This window comes from Nannobrachium achirus (assembly GCF_963921795.1).
Source record: "Nannobrachium achirus genome assembly, chromosome: 11".
Classification (NCBI taxonomy): Eukaryota; Metazoa; Chordata; class Actinopteri; order Myctophiformes; family Myctophidae; genus Nannobrachium; species Nannobrachium achirus.
In genome coordinates, this window is record NC_137820.1 from 5055633 (window position 1) to 5069100 (window position 13468).

Below are 13468 nucleotides of genomic sequence, written 5' to 3' on the forward strand. Positions count from 1 at the left end.
TTGCAAGGCCCCGCCCAGTCCTCACCCCCTATAGTTTCATCATCGCTGCATGAACTGCATATTATTAAGTAATACCACTGCCATCAATAGAGGGCGCTCATGCACGCTGGAGCATTATTAAAAAAACAAGAAGGAGAAGAGGAGGTCGGAAGAAGAAAGGTCCGTGAAATGAGCAGAAAGAACTTTTCCGGTCTGGGCGCGGGCAGAAATAAGCCAGGCTCCAGCCTTCAAAATAAAAGTGCGGTAAATAATGTATATTTAAAAGACACAAATGTATTTAAAAGATGAGTATTATGATGTATGTCTCTATACTAGTGTACTTCTAATTGTCCTAACACATTTTCCAGGTTCTTTCAGATTGAAATTCGTGGAATGCGAGCTATTAAAGGCCATTTAACAAAATGAATTCCATTCCAATTCAATTCGTTCTACTGTAATCCCATAAAAGAGCTATCATAGGCTAGAGCAGGGGTTTATCTGTTTATTTTGACAAGACAGATGCAAAGTATGGTAGGCTACTATATTAATGTAATTAATGAAAATATACCTGTAACAACTCACCATAAAAGTGCTATATAAAAATACTCTGTTGCAAGTAAAAGTCACAGAATTCAAAATATACTTAAGTAAAAGTACAAAAGTATTGGCATTAGAATGTACTTAAAGTATCAAAAGTAAAAGTAGGACTACTCATTGTGCAGAATTCCCATTTCTCCAGCGCCAACTAGAGTGAAAATGTCCGAAAATTTGACTTTTTTGAGCAGATGGCTGCACTGGAAAGCCAGCAGAAATTGAGGGGACGCCTACCCCGCTTAGCGGAGAGTGTGGCGTGATAGAGGAGGTTTTCCCGCACGCGTGCATGTCTCCAAAGTGGCGACACAATGAGCCGTCTGCTCTCCAGCGCCAACTAGAGTCTGAAAATGTCCGAAAATGTGACTTTTTTGAGCAGGTGGCTGCACTGGAAAGCCAGCAGAAATTGAGGGGACGCCTCCCCCGCTTAGCGGAGAGTGTGGCGTGATAGAGGAGGTTTTCCCGCACGTGTGCATGTCTCCAAAGTGGCGACACAAAGAGCCGTCTGCTGTCCAGAGTCAAATTTGTAAAGGCTATGCACTCCAGTGAACAGCATTTATCCATTTATTATGTTTTTATGTTATTAAAACCTTTCTTTTATACCCAGAAACCTAATTTGCATTTTGTTTGTTCGTTTAGATACTTAATCTATATTTGTAACGTCCATATTATGACAAGATTATCCGTTTTCAACGTTTTTGCAATGGCTTTAGGGGTACTCTTATTCTGAAGAGATCGGCGCCGGAAGCCTTATTTCTGCTAACGCTATTTCTGCTCATTTCACATAGGCGCTTAGAGGTGATCAGCTGATCATGAACAGGAGGATCCTCAATGAATGGATTTAATGTTAAACACTGAAAGTAACCGTTAGTAACGGTTACTTTACCGTTAGGATCAATAAATAATTAATTCATTAAGATGATGAGTGGCACCGAGGATGAGGATGATGAAGATGATGGGAGTGGAACACTGCAGCTACCTCTTGAGGTGACGTTTTGTTATCATTATTACCCTGTTGTTACCCTATCGTCTATGGTTCTCAACCTGTGGGTCGGCCGGGACCCCCAGGGGGGTCCCCACATTATTTTGGGGGGTCCCCAGGTGATTAAGTTAATGTTAAACATTGTTTTCTCACTCAACAGTAAACAAACCAACATAAAGTTTAAGGGTATAAAGGGTATATGCACATTTCTAAAGTGACAATTTAAGGGCTTTTTAATAGCCTAAGCTACTTCTAAAATGACAAATTAAACATTGGCCAAATTGTCAAATAGGCCTATTAGAGGCAGAAATTGTGAAAGTAGAAGATCTACATCCGTTAAAGTATGATTATTTTGGGGGTCGCAGCCTGAAAAGGTTGAGAATCACTGGTCTATGACACTGTCAGGCAGAAACTGGCAGAAACCTCCAAGTTTCAAATTTGCATGTTTTTTTTTCTTTTTTTTTCTCGTAAAGCCCTGCTTCATCATACAAGACTGTCGCACAAAACTAGTGAAAATAGCAGATCTACAAGCACACGCCGCCTCGCATTGGAGGCGGTTGTGTGCTTGTAGGCCTAAATCGTCTATTTTCACAATTTTAAATCGTTTTTTTTTTCTTTTTTTTTTTCTTTTTTAATAAGAAAACAGGAAGGTTTTGGAGATACAACATACAAGGTCTCCAGTCTCCACCTGACAACAACAATATAATACCTTATATAATAATATATCGATATATTACCCTATATAATAATATATCATTATATAGGATACATGGGAGAGTGGGCAACTTCAGTGTTAAACTGGCCATAAATGTTTAAAAAATTCAATACTTCGAAAATGTATTTTAAGGAAAGTAGGCATATACATGATTAGAACATGCTTAAACATTCGAGAATTAAAGCTGTAGCCTAATATTTCTACAAATTGCTACAGAACCTGTATATCCAGCCATTTGGGGGCATAAACAAGGAGTTGAAGGATAAAATGAAGTCTGGTAATGATGTCCTGTACATGTTCACATAATTTATAGACTACTTTACGTTAATAATGTCATTCATTATTACCATACTATTATTATTGGATACACTCGACCTGTGTATCCAATAATAATGTAATATGGGCTGGCTAAGCATTGTGGGCACAAGGTTAAAACATGAAATAAAAGGTTGGGCTATTCTTGGGATTTTTTTATTTTATTTTAGTCTGACATAATGTATACATGATTTGAGCATGCACTGCACAATAGAGGGTATGCGCGTGACATCACTGTTGCTGGAAGTTATGTGGGAACGCCTACTGAGTGGCAAACAACTAATTTCTGCCATTGACAGCCCATACATCCAAACAGAAAAGTCCTATCTGATTGTATTAAACTAAGTTAACTCACCAACATTGCGGCTGTACTGAAAGCTTGAATTATCCTCTTTCTATCTGCAAAGTTTTTGTTCCATTAAAAATCCACCATAGGCATGTTATGAGCTACTTTCTGTCAAGACATTCTGTGCAGGTTTTTATTTTTCCAAGTGTGTTTGGAAGCGCTCGTTTTCAACAACACAACATCCTGCTGCCTCCTGCATTATGTGCAAATTAGAAACAGGTGGTATGCAGGACCGTTGAGTGATTTGCAACAAGCACTTCCAAACTCCAATGCTCCATGCTGCTCAATGTTTTGCCACTCAGTGGACGCGCAGATCCTCTATAGACTATAGTCTATTCATGTCATATGATCTAGATTAGAATCAACCTTTAATTTCTTGTTCATCATCCCCAAAATGACTGCATATAAGAATTATCCACTGGGTTTTGTATCAATTTGTAGCACTTGTTGAAATATTAGGCCTTAAAATCAGTCATTACAAAATATTACACTGTATGTATTTGGCCCTCATTTATAAAATACATTTAATATAAAATAACAAAACAAAACAAATAAATAATTATATATTGTCTCTGTTGTAAACCTCATTATGTCCAAAACTCTCGCTTTTCAGGATTAAAATTCTAAAGTATCAAAAGCAGCAGAAGCAAAGCGGTGCGCTGGGACTGTATGCTGTAGTTAGTATGATCAACTAGGGGTGGGCAGAATTTAAATAAACTGACGATATGAACTGAAACTTTAAACACATTTTAAACCCATAAGAATTATATTAAAACTGTATGAATTTGGTAGACATGCCAGACTACTTTACAATGAGGTCCTTTCTCAACAAGACAGCTGTACTGTACTTTACTGTATCACTCTGGTGTACTCTGGCCTACAATAAACAATATTATAGTTAGTTATAGTTAACTTTAAAATGAGCCTATAAATATATGCAGTATCTTGTTATCTCTTATCTGATATGCACAACTCCCTCCAGGTCACTGATAAAACACATTGCATTGTGTTGTAAATGTGGACTAAAGGTTGACTGTTTCACTGTTACATCATAAACATAAAACATTTGAGAACATATTTTCTATTTTTATTATTTTCTGGCAACCTTTTTAACCTTAGTTTTTGAGCGGTGGTAGACCGCTCCATAGCATGGCCGTGTGTGTATCCGTGTATGTATCCGTGTATGTATGTATGTATGTATGTGTGTATGTAGCCTGAACTACCACTCAGTGACCAGAGAGGGTGCTCTTGAGTCTAGTCTGAGCATCAACTGCAATATTCTCTCTCTCTCACACACACACACGCGCACACACACACGCACGCGCACACACACACACACACACACACACACACACACACACACACACACACACACACACACACACACACACACACACACACAACCACCGCTCAGTTCACACGGGTGTGATTTTTAAAGGACAATTAGCCCTATTCACGGCCCGCCCACTCAGCATCCCCCGGGTGCTGAAGTCACGTTTTGAAGGGGTAAAACCCTGCTAAGCCTATAGAGTTAACACAGAAATCGCTAATTTAATGCAATTTTCGAATAGTACAGTATAAAATACGGCTAGCATGATCAAGAACACAAGATAGTATGTTTGGAACCTCCCAGGGTGGATATATGGTTGGACAAAATGGAGGACATGTACTCTATGGAGAAGGTGACATAAAATAAATGGTAAGGAAAATGTATTTGAAAAAAGGTGGGCCTCCTATCTTTTAAATAAGGATAACATGCCCACATAACCCCCCCCCCCCCTTTTTGTTCTGTCCATTTTATCTATATTTTTGTTCAAACCAAAAGTATTTCAGACACAAACATCAAACAAAAAAAAGCCTCTTTATTTTATTTTATGCATTTTTTATTTTTTATGACGCTACATATCAAAGCCAGCCCCCTTTTTCATAATTGTTTTGTTTTCTGTGTAAACATGTGGGTCTGTGTGTGAACATGAATGGTGTAGTGAATAGACAACAGACAAAAGCAGACAAAGTTTGGCCATTTCAAAGTACCGGTAACTTTTTTGCTTCATGAATGGTAGAGATGTGCCCATGTGGAGAAGTAGATCATTCATTTACTAAAATAAAATAAATATCTATAAAAAAAAGTTAGAATATGACGATGAGAGGTTTCTGCCCGACAGCAATGTGATACTGGTGTACATACTGTAGATACTGGTACTGTAGATACTGGCGTACATACTGTAGTGTATGTTAAACTGGCTGTGCAATATCTTTTTGTTTTGGCAAAATTCATAGAGAAAGCATGGCCGTTGTGCTGGAGAACGTTGTATCCCTAACTCTCAGTCAGTATGTTTATTTGCCTGTATGTATTCTGTTTGTGGGGTGTCTTGGACGGTGTATGTAGATTTGATGTATGTTTTGTGAGTGTCTTGTAAGTTGTAAGCCTGTGTGGGCTGGGCATCGTTTGGTGCAGGACACCATAATAAAAAAAATCGATCTATCGATCGATCGATCGCCCAGAGGCAGCACAGCTGCAGTATAAGGATATTTACATCTTAAATCTATCTATCTTGTACATAGATCCTGGTGTACATCCTGAGTTTCATGTTGTCTTGTACATAGATCCTGGTGTACATCCTGAGTGTCCTGTTGTCTCGTACATACTGTAGATCCTGGTGTACATCCTGAGTTTACTGTTGTCTCGTACATAGATCCGGGTGTACATCCTGAGTGTCCTGTTGTCTCGTACATAGATCCTGGTGTGCATCCTGAGTGTCCTGTTGTCTCGTACATAGATCCTGGTGTACATCCTGAGTGTCATGTTGTCTCGTACATAGATCCTGGTGTACATCCTGAGTGTCATGTTGTCTCGTACATAGATCCTGGTGTACATCCTGAGTTTCCTGTTGTCTCGTACATAGATCCTGGTGTACATCCTGAGTGTCATGTTGTCTTGTACATAGATCCTGGTGTACATCCTGAGTTTCCTGTTGTCTCGTACATATAGATCCTGGTGTACATCCTGAGTTTCCTGTTGTCTCGTACATATAGATCCTGGTGTACATCCTGAGTTTACTGTTGTCTCGTACATAGATCCTGGTGTACATCCTGAGTTTCCTGCATGCTGCAGACAGAAGGGAAGCCTCGCTGGTCAGCAGGAGTTGGTACTACGCCAGTCAGGATCTCACATTCCAGGTACGTTCATCATTCCAATCCCTTCATCCATCCCATTCCTTATACAGGCGTTGACCATAGGGCTGGCCCACCTGCCCCGCCCGGGCAAATACAACTTTCAGGCAGGTGGAGTTTGCTTTCAGGTTGCCCGACCAGGCAGCTGCTATTGAGTGGGGGCACAACCACGTACAGTATATCTAACACAGCACGAAATAATCTGTCTAAACACCTGAACGTCTTCTGGTCTGTGTAATGTAAAATAAGAGCACTGTTGTATACCTACAGTATTATGTGCTGTTTTCACTGTTGCTACAATTGCAAAATGCAAAGCGTGAACCCAGAGTCATAGCTATGTAGGCATTTTGACATAAAAATGTATGTTGTTAAATTGAATGGTAAGAATGTTTGGGCAAGTGGGCATGACCTTTGGGCAAGTAGAACATGACTTGTACTTGCCCGATGGGCAAGTGCCTCTGAGACCTTGTCTTATTGATATCCACTATCGATCCGTTACTATTATTGGTGGTTGTTGGCCAATTTGGTGCTAAACTCCGGGGCATTCCCATCACTGTCATTTAATTTCCGCTGACAGTCAGAGGTAGAGCATGCCGGCTTCAACTGATGCACAACATTGAAGCGATAATGCTCTCACTTTCTCTCTCTGTTTCTAGATCACACGGCTCCAGTTAGGGCCGATTCATAATACTACACTTTTAGCGCTGAATTAATTTCGGTTCAGTTCTGGGAGTCAAAAGATCTCAGCAGCAACAAACAGTCGAATGACAAACCTCTGAATGAAATGAAATACTGTAATGAAACTGTATTTTTTTCCTATGCAACCTTCTAATAAATTCTTCAATCACTCAATCAATGTGTGTGTGTGTGTGTGTGTGTGTGTGTGTGTGTGCGTGTGTGTGTGTGTGTGTGTGTGTGTGTGCGTGTGCGTGTGTGTGTGCATGCGTGTGTGTGTGTGTGTGTGTGCGTGTTCGTTAGAAGAACGTGACGTTCAGGTTCCCAGCCTCTCCGGCGGCGCTGCCCTTCATCGAGGGTTTGAGTGACAGACCTGGCTGCAGTCTGGTCATCAGCCACCTGGATGCCTCCAGCCTGTCCCGATCCCTGCTGCACCAGGTAGGCCGATGTTCAGGAAAATACGCAGAGATAAAGAAGAATGATAAGATACACCATATCTTAGTTGACATTGCGATTTGAATCGGATGCCATTAGCTTGACATCACTCATCTCCATATTTGGGCACAGACAGACAGATTTATCTCTGTAAGCGACTAGCCGTCCATATGAGGATCTGTCTGTCTGATCGTCCAGAGCTGATACATGTGATCACTGCCCAAATAAGTACTTGTTGTTATGCTTTCTTCTTTTTTTTACATTTTAAAGATACAGTGTCATGATTTATTTCCCCCTTACACATGATTATCAGGTATTATTATTATACTAGGAGGAGTATTTTCTTCCAAAAAAGTGTACAGAAAGATTTAAAATTAGGTTTTTATGTGGCCACACCCACCAGCTCATTAAGTATGCCTAGTTGTCATGGTGGGTGGTGACCCAGCTGTAGTTAGCCACTCCCACAGTGTTGGGTGAATGGTAAAAGGGAAGGGGAGGATTATATGATGTCAATACATTTTTGTTTTTGGATTGGCACTTTTGACCCACACGGTGTCAGCCTCCAGGAAGAAATCCCAAATACAAAGGGAATACATAATTGCTCATAACAACCACGCCAGGGGGTCTAATGAAGTACTGTCAACCTCCTAGACACATGAAAACCACCTCTTTAACATTCACTAAGATCTGTCCTCCACAGTTATGGATGATATGGTAAATTGTACAATGGCAGAAGCAAGCGGTTTGCCTTACAAAAAAAGTATTAATTGCGACCGTCAGGTCACAGTTACTATCAAAACCTTCACCGGCTGTCCGTCAGTCCGTCAGTCTGTCAGTCTGTCAGTCTATCCGCCACACGTCACGTCACACTTTTGCCCTGCTCATATCTCCGCAACCTTTGCCCCTATCCATGCCAACATTTGCACACACACACTCCTTGCCTGCCAAACCACAACCTCCACCCCTCAATTCTCACATGGCCCTCTTCTAGCGCCACCATGAGGCCGATTCTTGCAAAAGACATTTTTGGACACTGCTCCTACAATTTTTGCCCTAAAATCACGCAAATCGGTACACAGTATGTCTACAGTCATGTCATCAACATGGATCTGTCCCATTTAGCGCCACGTTCAGGCCACTTTTTTAAAACATATTTTTGGACACTGCTCCTACAGATTTTGCCCTAAAATCACGCAAATCGATACACAGTATGTCTACAGTCATGTCATCAACATGGATCTGTCCCATTTAGCGCCACCACCGTGTGTGTGTGTGTGTGTGTGTGTGTGTGTGTGTGTGTGTGTGTGTGTGTGTGTGTGTGTGTGTGTGTGTGTGTGTGTGTGTGTGTGTGTGTGTGTGTGTGTGTGTGTGGGTCCCAGACTGTCCAGTCTCATAGTCTCTCTCTCTCTCTCTCTCTCTCTCTCTCTCTCTCTCTCTCTCTCTCTCTCTCTCTCTCTCTCTCTCTCTCTCTCTAGGTTGGAGTGTGTCTGGGTCCCAGACTGTCCAGCCTCTCCCTCCCAGGCTCCAGCCTCACAGTGTGTCTCTCTCTCTAGGTTGGAGTATGCCTGGGTCCCAGGCTGTCCAGTCTCATAGTCTCTCTCTCTCTCTCTAGGTTGGAGTATGCCTGGGTCCCAGGCTGTCCAGTCTCATAGTCTCTCTCTCTCTCTAGGTAGGAGTATGTCTGGGTCCCAGGCTGTCCAGTCTCATAGTCTCTCTCTCTCTCTAGGTAGGAGTATGTCTGGGTCCCAGGCTGTCCAGTCTCATAGTCTCTCTCTCTCTCTCTAGGTTGGAGTATGCCTGGGTCCCAGACTGTCCAGTCTCATAGTCTCTCTCTCTCTCTAGGTTGGAGTATGTCTGGGTCCCAGACTGTCCAGTCTCATAGTCTCTCTCTCTCTCTCTCTCTCTCTCTCTCTCTCTAGGTTGGAGTATGCCTGGGTCCCAGGCTGTCCAGTCTCATAGTCTCTCTCTCTCTCTCTCTCTCTAGGTAGGAGTGTGCCTGGGTCCCAGGCTGTCAAGTCTCATAGTCTCTCTCTCTCTCTAGGTTGGAGTATGTCTGGGTCCCAGGCTGTCCAGTCTCATAGTCTCTCTCTCTCTCTAGGTTGGAGTATGTCTGGGTCCCAGACTGACATAGTCTCTCTCTCTCTCTCTCTCTCTCTCTAGGTTGGAGTATGTCTGGGTCCCAGACTGTCCAGTCTCATAGTCTCTCTCTCTCTCTAGGTAGGAGTATGCCTGGGTCCCAGGCTGTCCAGTCTCATAGTCTCTCTCTCTCTCTAGGTTGGAGTATGTCTGGGTCCCAGGCTGTCCAGTCTCATAGTCTCTCTCTCTCTCTAGGTTGGAGTATGTCTGGGTCCCAGACTGACATAGTCTCTCTCTCTCTCTCTCTCTCTCTAGGTTGGAGTATGTCTGGGTCCCAGACTGTCCAGTCTCATAGTCTCTCTCTCTCTCTCTCTCTCTCTCTCTCTCTCTCTCTAGGTTGGAGTATGTCTGGGTCCCAGGCTGTCCAGTCTCATAGTCTCTCTCTCTCTCTCTAGGTTGGAGTATGTCTGGGTCCCAGACTGTCCAGTCTCATAGTCTCTCTCTCTCTCTCTCTCTCTCTCTCTCTCTCTCTCTAGGTTGGAGTATGTCTGGGTCCCAGGCTGTCCAGTCTCATAGTCTCTCTCTCTCTCTCTAGGTTGGAGTATGTCTGGGTCCCAGGCTGTCCAGTCTCATAGTCTCTCTCTCTCTCTCTAGGTAGGAGTATGACTGGGTCCCAGACTGTCCAGTCTCATAGTCTCTCTCTCTCTCTCTAGGTGGGAGTATGTCTGGGTCCCAGACTGTCCAGCCTCTCCCTCCCAGGCTCCAGCCTCACAGAGTCCTCCCTGCTGGCCGTGCTGCCCCTCCTCAGCTCCCTGCGCAGGCTGGACCTCACTGGGCTGGACAGCCTCTTCATGTCTGGAGCCTTCCTGTCCCGAGAGGACACCAGGCAGCAGGTACTGGCTGGTAGATCACCTCCTCACTTGAAACCACCCGTCCTAGACCAGTGGATCGGGACACCCAGGGGGTCTCAAATTATTTTGGGGGGGTCCCCCGATGTTTAACTTAATGTTAAAGGTGTTATGCCACCTTAAGGGTTACTGTCACCTTAAGAAATTATATTAAAAACAAGTTAATATTTGTTTGACGTCATTGTGGGAATGCACGATAAGCCAATCAAATTAATTAATTGACTGTTACTTACTGTATGTCTGCACAATGTACATTTTCTTCCCATCGCCCGCAGGCTCGCTCTCACAGTCACAGCCCTCACAACTTCTCTGCTCCCACAGGGCTAGCTAGCTGGGCTAGCACTAAAGCTAACCAGCTAAAGACACACATTTATATATGAATCTGTGGCTATAAAAATTATATTTCCGGTGGTTACTGGTTGTTACTTCCCCATTGTTCATGGGAATATGCTTGTTTATGTTTATTCATTGAAATGGAAAACACGATGTTTTCACTGAGTTGGGCAGCTGCGCTCGAACTCATCCTCGAACTGCGTGCGGCTGGCCAGTATAGATGTGACGTTCGCGAACGAATCAAGTCTTTTGAACGGCTCTTTGAAATGAACGATATGATTCGGTTCACAGTAGGGAGCCGTTCCTTTCTAATGAACAGTGGTGGGAAAAGTACTCAATTTCAGAGATCCAGCTCACTTCAAATAGCCATAAATCCCATATCTGCTGGCCAGGCTGTCTCCTGTCTGTCTCTCTACTCCTCCGAGTGGAGGGGGCTGCGCTACGGGGGATGGGATCATTTGATTCAGAGATTTCAGACCGTTTTAAAAAAGACCACGTGACCTACTGTATCCTACTGTATCATACTATTATAATTTCGGGGCGTGGCAGGACCCCTTTAACATTGTTTTCTCACTCAACAGTAAACAGACCAACATACCGTATAAGTGTATACAGCGTATCTGCACATTTCTTTTTTTTTATAATTCAAATGTTTTTTATTTTTTATTCTTAATACAAAAAGTGGTAATGGGTGGTACAGTGCAGCACAACAACAGCACATTTCTAAAGTGACAATTTAAGGACTTTTAAGACCTTTTTAGTACCTCTGGTCAAAATAATAGAGGCCGAACAGTGGAACAGATGGAGTCTACTAATGTAATGCCAACTCCTACATTTCCAAGTGCTTGTCAGGGTGGGGGGTGGGGGGGGTCCCAGTTGAAATATGATTATTTTGGGGGTTGCAGCCTGAAAAGGTTGAGAACCACTGTCCTAGACGATCCACTCATCCTCGTCTCTTCTCCCTACTGGCCCCCAAACTGTGGAATGAACTCCTAGTCTCTTCTCCCTACTGAACCCCAAACTGTGGAATGAACTCCTAGTCTCTTCTCCCTACTGGCCCCCACACTGTGGAATGAACTCATCCTAGTCTCTTCTCCCTACTGACCCCCAAACTGTGGAATGAACTCCTAGTCTCTTCTCCCTACTGACCCCCAAACTGTGGAATGAACTCCTAGTCTCTTCTCCCTACTGGCCCCCAAACTGTGGAATGAACTCCTAGTCTCTTCTCCCTACTGGCCCCCACACTGTGGAATGAACTCATCCTAGTCTCTTCTCCCTACTGGCCCCCAAACTGTGGAATGAACTCCTAGTCTCTTCTCCCTACTGGCCCCCACACTGTGGAATGAACTCCTAGTCTCTTCTCCCTACTGGCCCCCACACTGTGGAATGAACTCCTAGTCTCTTCTCCCTACTGGCCCCCACACTGTGGAATGAACTCCTAGTCTCTTCTCCCTACTGGCCCCCACACTGTGGAATGAACTCATCCTAGTCTCTTCTCCCTACTGGCCCCCACACTGTGGAATGAACTCCTAGTCTCTTCTCCCTACTGGCCCCCACACTGTGGAATGAACTCCTAGTCTCTTCTCCCTACTGGCCCCCACACTGTGGAATGAACTCCTAGTCTCTTCTCCCTACTGGCCCCCACACTGTGGAATGAACTCCTAGTCTCTTCTCCCTACTGGCCCCCAAACTGTGGAATGAACTCATCCTAGTCTCTTCTCCCTACTGGCCCCCAAACTGTGGAATGAACTCCCCTTTGCAGTTAGAACTGCAGACTCTCTCCCTAGCTTCCGCTGTTTTTGTTAGGGGATATGGGGAGAACGTGCAAACTCTACACAGAAAGGCCCTTTTGCCAACCCCACCTAGGTTATTGAAACCGGGACCTTCTAGCTGTGATAGTCGAGGACCCACATGTCCAAAAGCTCAAAGAAAAGAGGGGTACCTGTGATTTTCTGCCGTACTTTTTATTTCAGTTTTATCTATTAGGTTGGTCATTAACACAACTACTGCCTCTTAATCTGAAGGTTGCTTGTTGCCTTGGTGCCGCGTCGTTTCCTCCGTCGGCCTCCGCTATTATTTTCAACGGCCGAAAGGGGGTTGTTTTAGTTTTTTTGGATTATCACTTGACGGCAACGATTACGTCATCTAGTCACATGACAGTGTGAGCCCAGAAGAGAAACATGGCTGCGCCCTGCCGTGTGTATTGTTTACATTAGATCTGGCTCAAAATGGCTCAAAATGTCTCTTTTGGAGTAAATGAAGTCTCTTTATGGGCCTCTCCATTGACTTAACATGGAGGAGCTTCACTTCGCGTGCACGCCCAACGTGCGTTTTAAACAAATCGCGGACTTTACCGATGCGGCCGCGACCGGAGCGACATTAAGTAAGTATTAATACATTTACTGTAAATACAGTAAGATTGACGGTGAGCGCTGTCAATGGCGTCATGTAGTCACCGATTTGAATGACGGTGAGGATCGTCAACAGCAGCAGAACAGTTAAGGTCCACAGAATGAGAGGCCTGCTCTGCCGGAAACATCGCGAAAAAAAGTTTTGGCCATTTGTATATTCACTGTCCCATTGACTCCACTAGAAATATTAAAAAAAGAAAAAAAGTCTGCTTTAATTAGCATGTGATGGGTCAAATTAGGGATTCTTCGTGATTCTGAATCCATTGCAAGCATTTGTTTTGCATGAAAAACATTCCTTGGGCTAGATATCAACCTCCCAAAACAGTCAAAAGTGATGAGTCATCACTTTTTTTCCACTTTTCACAGTTTTGGGCTGCCGAAAAGTAACTCAAGCAAGGTTTTTTATGCAAAACAAATGCTTGCAATGGATTCAGAATCATGAAGAACCCCTAATTTGACCCCTCACATGCTAATTAAAGCAGATGTTTTTTATTTTTTTAATATTTCTAGTGGAGTCAATGGGACAGT

The 13468-nt window shown here is 43.4% G+C and overlaps 1 protein-coding gene across 1 annotated transcript in view; it reads left to right on the forward strand.

Annotated features, from left to right (window-relative positions):
- Positions 1 to 1491: 1491 nt before the first annotated feature.
- Positions 1492 to 13468, forward strand: part of fbxl9 (F-box and leucine rich repeat protein) — a gene marked incomplete at both ends in the record, with an annotated part of 38883 nt that continues 26906 nt past the window's right edge. Inside the window, 4 exons of the mRNA XM_080736260.1 lie at positions 1492 to 1557; positions 6007 to 6108; positions 7081 to 7215; positions 10002 to 10181. Of these exons, the coding sequence (XP_080592386.1) occupies positions 1492 to 1557; positions 6007 to 6108; positions 7081 to 7215; positions 10002 to 10181 (483 nt within the window). The remainder of the gene's footprint in view (positions 1558 to 6006; positions 6109 to 7080; positions 7216 to 10001; positions 10182 to 13468) is intronic.